The sequence below is a fragment of the Phaenicophaeus curvirostris genome, chromosome 7, assembly GCF_032191515.1.
Source record: "Phaenicophaeus curvirostris isolate KB17595 chromosome 7, BPBGC_Pcur_1.0, whole genome shotgun sequence".
Lineage (NCBI taxonomy): Eukaryota > Metazoa > Chordata > Aves > Cuculiformes > Cuculidae > Phaenicophaeus > Phaenicophaeus curvirostris.
This window is the reverse complement of record NC_091398.1, coordinates 40,324,175-40,331,711: the sequence shown is the minus strand read 5'-3', so window position 1 is coordinate 40,331,711 and position 7,537 is coordinate 40,324,175. Positions and strand designations below refer to the sequence as shown.

The 7,537-nt window shown below is 45.7% G+C and overlaps 1 protein-coding gene across 1 annotated transcript; it reads left to right on the top strand.

Moving 5' to 3' along the window:
* Positions 1-6,403, top strand: RBM43 (RNA binding motif protein 43). The gene is made up of 4 exons (XM_069861598.1): positions 1-603; positions 1,508-1,706; positions 2,921-3,015; positions 3,097-6,403. The coding sequence occupies exons 1-4, from the start codon at positions 577-579 to the stop codon at positions 3,838-3,840; spliced, it is 1,065 nt and encodes a 354-aa protein (XP_069717699.1). The 5' UTR covers positions 1-576; the 3' UTR covers positions 3,841-6,403.
* The last annotated feature ends 1,134 nt before the right edge of the window (positions 6,404-7,537 follow it).

Below are 7,537 nucleotides of genomic sequence, written 5' to 3'. Positions count from 1 at the left end.
GCCCCTTTCCTTATCCACCCATCCGTGTCCCTGTGCCACCTCCTGCTGCTCTGCATTTCTGTCCAGCGACAGCCACAGACTGGTTTGGGAAGTGATTCTGTACTAACAAACTCTGCGTTGATGGGGCTCTTCCTAACCCAGTAGTAATGCAGGAGCGTTGTTCCAAAATACCAGCTGGCAAGGTGCGAGGTGCTTGCAGCACATTGGCTGTGTGAAGCGTGAGAAAATCCTTCCTAGAACTCTACTCGTCTTGGAAGCAGCCTGTTTATATTCTCTTCATGTTGTCTCATTAGTGCAGAAACTTGCTTTCACACGAACATTGCTACCACCATAATTGCTTAATATAATTAAAGCTCCTGGCTCTTTGCATGTGATGGGCGATAAAGAAAAGGCTTCGTGTCTTTATGAATTCAAGGCTTGCATACTTGCACAGTGGTGTTGAATTCGTCTCCTCGCTCCCTTCAGAAACACTGCGGTGGTGGTCCACGAGGGTTTGGATGGATGTCAATGAAGCATTCGCTCCCGGCATTCTGCATTCTGCAGGCTTTGTAGCTGCTCTGCTGGCCCTGATGATTTATGCAGCCCAGGTCCAGAAGAAACTTTGTAAGAGAAGCCTAAAGAATTCAGATGGAGTGACTGACCACGAGTACAGGCGCTCTGAAGTTACAGTTCATTCCCGTGACCGCTGCCATGCAGACATACTAAATTATTTACTTTCTTTCAAAAAGTCAATGTACTGTTACAAAATTCACCATTTACAGTAATTTTTGCCATGATATTCCCAGTGAAACATCACTGTTTATATCCATGTAATGAGAATGGAAAGAAAATATGCTTTGCTTAACAAGACATCGATGCAAATCGTATTTAGGATGGGTTTCATGTTTGCAGCATTGGGAGGTTTGGCTCTGATGAAAATCATGTGTGTAGTTGGTTGTTTTATGCACTGCAAGTCTCAGGTGACTGGGATTATGTTCTTCCAATTTAACAGGGTTATTCATTCAGTAAGCAGAGATAGATGAGGCAGAGCACAACCCGAGATCCCAGCTCTCGTGAACCTAACCAGTAAGCACAGTCTGGATCTGGTGCTTCCTCTTGGAAAAGACAATCTTTCCTGAACAATGCACGCGATTAAAATGTTTCATTCTCTTCAGATTTGGAATATCAGAATCAGAGGAAGCACCTCATCAGTGTGACAGTGGACCTTTTATTAGAGAAATTGTTACATTTAGTTCAGATTTTTACTGCACTAAGGAAAGAAGATACTGAAAGGGTGCAAGTTACACAAGAGCCAGGCTGGTTTTTACTACAAGGTAACGTAAAGGTGCCTGAAGGAGTCTGGCTTGCTGAAATCTGATTCAGCAGCCTTTTTAATTACCTGCTACACACGTGTTGTCTGTGCAAAGGGAAGGGGAGGCACTTCATGGATCTAGGTTCATCTGAGTAACCTCCATGGGAGGTGAGCCGTGCTCCTTGTGTTTACAGTGTGCCCTGTCTCCATGTGCAGGCAACAGGACAAGCGGCTAAATCCGCAAGGACCGTTGTCATCGGTGGTGTTCCCGACGGCCTTCTGCCCGACGACATCATGGCTGACATCCTGATGATTCACTTCCAAAAGTCGAAGAACAACGGTGGGGATGTGGAAGAAGTGGTGTATCCAACAAGGGAAAAAGGAGTTGCCTATGTAACTTTTGAAGACCAAAAAGGTATTTAGATGGGTAAACTACAGTAAATACAGCCGTCCCCAAAAGAACTGGCCTGGGAGTGTTAACCCTAAGCCAAATGATTTTCAATTATTCCCTGGTATGAAGGTTTTGTAGAACTGAGAGACTTAACATTTATCTTTTAGTTAGTCACAGTTTTAGGATCTTTAAGCTCCCTTCCAACCTGAACCAGTCTATGATTCTATGATTTCTGCTCGGTGAAGTTGTGACTCTGGACAGGCTTTGTGCAAAGCTTTTGTCATGTTTGTTTTATACCATGAATAACAGATATGATTTTTGTAGTCACGCCATTGAGAATAAATCTCTGTCAATTAGTGTTCTAAGAAGACTGGCTTCTGCAGCTCTCTGAACAATTTTGACTAATGCATAAAATATTAGGCAAGAGCATTGAATGGCCTGTGCGTATGTATGGGAAACGTGTAGGGAAAGCATCAAGAGAAAAACACCCATCAGGTGTTCCACCATCAGACTGCCAATGGTGCATCATCTTAGAATCATAGAATGGTTTGGGTTGGAGGGGACATTAAAGCCCATCGAGTTCCAGCCCCTGCTGTGGGCAGGGACACCTCCCACTGGACCAGGCTGCTCTAAGCCCCATCCAACCTGGCCTTGAACAGCTCCAGGGATAGAGCACCCTCATCATGAAGAGTTTCTTCCTAATGTCTAATCTAAATCTTCGCCCTTCCAGTTTAAAGCCTTTCCTCCTCATCCTACTAATCCATGCCCTTCTAAAAAGCTCCTCCCCAGCTTTCCTGTAGCCCCCTTCAGGTACGGGAAGGCCACTATAAGGTCTCCCCATAGCCTTCTCTTCTCCCAACCTGTGCTCGTAGCAGAGGTGCTCCAGCCCTCAGATCATCTTCGTGGCCTCCTCTGGACCTGTTGCAACAGTTCCATGTCCTTCTTACATTGGGGACTCCAGCACTGGACCCAGGGCTCCAGGTGGGTCTCCCAGAGCGGAGCAGAGGGGCAGAATCCCCTCCCTCCCTGCTGGTCCCTCTGCTCTGGATGCAGCCCAGGACACGGGTGGTTTCTGGGCTGTGAGTGCACGTTGCCGGCTCAGGTTGAGCTCATCAGTCAGCACCCCAAGTCCTTCTCTGCAGGGCTGCTCTAAATCTTGTCGCCCCCCAGCCTGTATTGAAACCACGGATTGCAACAAAGTCTTACTGAGCAACAAGTGAATCTGGCTTTCTCTTTAGTTGTAGAGAGTGTTCTGAAGAAGGATGAACACCAACTGGAAGACAGGAGGTTGTCCAGACGCTATCTGCTGACAGTAACCCGCTACTGTGGCAACGTAAGCTCCTTCATATTGTATCTGGTTCTACTTCCACTGCTGTGCTAATTGTCACTCAACTTCTCTAATTCAAAATCCTAGGTCTTCAGCTCTGTCACAGCTGTCCTCAATCTGTCTGTTTTCCAAGATCAGTTTGTTCTGCAAGATCTGATACAAGAACTTAAAAGAAAGAGCACAGCTCTGAGCTTCGGTCCTTTGCAATCTAATGGGCACATTTCTGTTCAAGGGTCATTTCCAGAAATGCAGTTGCTGAGAGATTTTCTCTTGCTAAGAGCAAAATCCCTTTCAGAGAAGGACAAAAGAGAAAAAAGCAAATCCCATCAGAGGCCAAAGAGGAGGCTACAGCAACATCGACTTACTGCGAAGACGAGTGATTCTGCTCGTGATGCAGATGGGGAAAAACACATGGTTGTTCTTGACACAGATATTTATCACTACATGAAGTCCTTTTCTCCCAGGACATTCCTCATGAGTGATGATGTTGTAATTTCTGACGTCATAGATGGTGATATAACCACAGTGTATATTGAGAGTGCTGGAAGTGGGTCTGATGCTGGACGGGTATTAAGAGTCAAAGAGAAAATTGAACATAAGTCTTTAGAACTCCATAATGCTTTACGTAAAGAAAGGATCTACTTTGAAGGGCATGTCAGAAGTGAAAAGCAGAGATACAAACAGGCTTGCGAGAGTCTAAAACCCCGTTACCCTCACATTTTGATCATTCCTTACGATACACACATCGACGTGATAGGGAATTCTTCCCAGGTTTTTGAATTTGTGAAAGAAGTGAGCAGTAAGGTTCAGAGACGGTTTCAATCCAGCTAGAAAGTTAGCGTTCATGCTTTTCACATGTTGTGCTTCTCGTACAGACCAAACTGGTGCAACTTTGTTGTCTCTCATGAGCTTAGAGACCAAAGAGATTAGGCCTCTTTCGTCCAGATACAGCCACCTTTTTCCTTTTGTTAGTCGCATTCTGGACGTTTGCATGCTCATTGTCTATCAGGGAGCATGTGATGAGAAAAGGGGTTTTGAAGGAGTTCTCATTAGCATAAAATGTCAGATTGACAGAGCTGGGTAGGCCAACGTGATAGAAAATACTGCTTTGAAGCTGAGTTGCATTTCCTTGTGCAAGGAGATGACCACTGGAAAAAGGAATGGTGAGCTTTTTCCATTGCCTTTTGCTGCAGAAGGAATTTCTCATCATTGAGATGAACAAAGAAGTTAGTGCTCTGACGCTTGAGGGGACAGAATGCTTATTGAACTTAGGGGCTTGTCCTGTAAGACCCTAAAAGATGGCATGGGGAGTTTTTGACAGTAGAAAATGAGTGGGTTTTGTTATCATAGGAGTGATAACAGGTTTCCCAGACCAGTGCTAGAGGTTTGAATGATGGGGTTTCGGCTGCCTTTGTAAGACCTCACCAATCTAATGGAGGCTTTGTCACTACTAGTTGCCTTCTAAGTTGAATATCTTGGAGCACTGCAGTTCCCTTTTGTTAGGAACTGTGCAAATGCCCTGAGACAGTCAGACTTGGATAGTCTCAAGGTGTATATAGTTTAATAAACACCCTTATGTATATTGTTTTTGATTGTATATTGTTTTAAAGAGCTATCAGTATGTTACCTCTTTACGTCTGTCTTGCCTTTCATTCTAGGGTCAAATGCTTACAGCTAAGCATGAAAGCTTGTTACAGAATTCCACCTCACCCAGTAAAATTAGGAGCCAAGCTTGTCCACAGGAACACAGCAACTTTGGTGTGTTTTTGTTTTTTCTAAAGGTAAACTCTATATCCATCACAAAGATCCAAGTGCCCACCGTAATCTGGGCTTTTTATAAAATTAATGTAGAAAAAAAAGCTTTTATTTCAGGATATCACAGCGTTCAGAGTACTTTCTCAAAACATACAGAGCACTGGCTCTTTTGCCTTCTGTGCAGGAAAAGATTTATGGTTTTACGCCATTAAAGAAGTAGTTATACAAAATATCGTGTCTGTGCTCTTTAAACCTACCTGCAGACTTTTGGTTGGAAGCCCAAACCTACAGCCTCGGTAATGCTTTAGGCATCTCCTTGTCATGCCTGATCATCGTTGCAGTTGTGCCAGTGGAAGATAAGGTGGTTAAACTGGTGCCAATGCTGTGGATTAAAATACACCCTCGAAGAAGGGAGGTGATGAGTTTAAGTACTTTGCTGAATCGTGGGAGGGAGAAGTATTTAATGGCTTAATTTCCTCTAAGTTCCCTGTAGCCAGTAGGTTCAGCAAAGGGAGTCAGAGATGGGGCTGCAGATGGGGTGCTCGTAGTCGGACCCTGGAAAAGCCCCTCCTGCTCCTAGCCCTTCAGCACTGGGTTGGTTTGCGTGCTCCTGTAGAGCTTAATGGGAAGGTTTTCCACCTTCTAAAAGAGAAAATCCTCTATGAGGGATAATCCTTTAATGAAATTAGTGCTCTTTTCTAGGGTCCGGATTGATCTTCCCTTCTTTTTTCTGAGGAGCTGCATTATTATAGAGCATCATTATCTGTGATTTTCTGATTCAGTGCATTAGTATTTCCTGTTCGCTTCACCAGGTGTTTAGGGCTACACTGGTAAACCAGTGGCACTGGTGTTGGTTTGATTACTGAGTGTCCCTTTTTGAGTCAGGCTTGACATCCAAACAGTTTGCCGTGTTGGTGTGGGTGTCATTCAGGTCCTGTTGCCTCGCATCAAGTCATTTTGAACTAACGATTTTCAGTCAAAACCTGAAAATCTTGAGAACATCACTGCCAGATAAAATTTAACTGTTCAATCCTGGTTCAGTCATCACAGAATCAAAGAACTATGGAATGGTTTGGGTTGGAAGGGACCTCAAAGCCCATCCAGTCCCACCCCTGCCATGGGCAGGGACACCTCCCGCTGGATCAGGGGCTCCAAGCCCCATCCAACCTGGCCTTGAACCCCTCCAGGGATGGGCCAGGGCCTCCCCACCGTCACAAGAAGACATTTCTTCCTCATGTCTAATGTAAATCTCTCTTTCAGCTTCAGCTTTAACAGCTCCTCTCCTGTGTCCCTTGCTCAGCTCCCCTTGCCATCAGGTCCTTGTCAATGCTGGGCTTCTGAGTTTCTCACCCACCAGCCAGCATTGTCTCATTGTTTCCCCGGTGGTCTCCCATCTGCTGTTTCTGGTCTCATACCGAGGATGTAATTTCTTCAGACAAAAAGAGCTTTGCGTGGGTTGTTTTGTGTTTGTAGAGTGCCTAGGAAATAGGGATCAGGGAGGATTAGTAAATAGTAGCTATTGTTATATTCCCAGCTTTCTGGGGCTTCTTTTTTCATGTCAGATTTGCAGCAGACCTGGCCAGGAGCACCCTATTTGCCACTTCTGATGGTTTTTCTGAGCTGTGCAAGGGCAACATGGGGTCTTATTAAGTAACAGGCCCTGGCCCAGGCTGCCCAGAGCAGGGGTGGCTGCCCCATCCCTGGAGGGGTTCAAGGCCAGGTTGGATGGGGCTTGGAGCCCCTGATCCAGTGGGAGGTGTCCCTGCCCATGGCAGGGGTGGCACTGGATGGTTTTGAGGTCCCTTCCAACCCAAACCAGTCCATGAGGGACTGTGGCATCAACGCTGAGCTACCCTGAGGTTTAACCCCACAAAGGACCATGCTTCCTGTAGCAGGAGAAAAGCTGTGATCCAGCAGGACAGACGGGTGTTTGCTGTACAAATACAAACAGAATCGCAGCAGAATAACATCATAAGTGAAACACGTATTTGTTCCTTCCTTTGTGATGTAGATCCCACGGAAAACAAGAGAAATTTTGCAAAAAAAAAGAAAGTCTGATTGTCTCATTACTATGAATACTAAACAAATAAACCCAAACAACTCAGTATTAGGCCTGGTAGGAGACTTGCCATTCATTGAATCATGGAATGGTTTGGGTTGGAAGGGACTTTAAAGCCCATCCGGTCCCACCCCTGTCACTGGGTCAGGTTGCTCCAAGCCCCATCCAACCTTGAACACCTTCAGGAACCTGGGCCAGGGCCTCTCCACCTCATTGTGAAGAATTTCTTCTTAACACCTAATCTAAATCTTCCCCCTTCCAATTTAAAGCCGTTCCCCCTCATCCTATCACTCCAGGCCCTTGTAAAATGTCTCTCCCCAGCTTTCCTGGAGCCCCTTTCAGCACTGGAAGCTGCTCTAAGGTCTCCCTGGAGCCTTCTCTTCTCCAGGCTGAATACCCCCAACTCTCCCAGCCTGCCCTCATACAGGAGGTGCTCCAGACCTCACATTATCTCCGTGGCCTCCTCTGGACCCATTCCAACAGTTCCATACCCTCCTTATGCCTGGAATTCCAGAGCTGGACACAGGGCTCCAGGTGGGGTCTCACCAGAGCAGAGCAGAGGGGGAGAATCCTCACAGTCAGTTTTATGGCAAGCAAAGCGCTGCTGTATCTATTAAACTCCACTTGAAAAAGGCATTTAGGGTTTGTGTATGTTGGAAAATATCTGGGAAACCACATCAGCTTTTATTCTGAGATCTAAACCCATGCTGCTGA

Bases quoted from the DNA above. Each gene is read 5' to 3' on its own strand.
- RBM43 (XM_069861598.1), top strand. From the start codon at position 577: ATGCAGCCCAGGTCCAGAAGAAACTTT. The intron at 604-1,507 runs GTAAGAGAAGCC...CTCCATGTGCAG, and splicing joins CCAGGTCCAGAAGAAACTTT to GCAACAGGACAAGCGGCTAA. The intron at 1,707-2,920 runs GTATTTAGATGG...CTTTCTCTTTAG, and splicing joins AACTTTTGAAGACCAAAAAG to TTGTAGAGAGTGTTCTGAAG.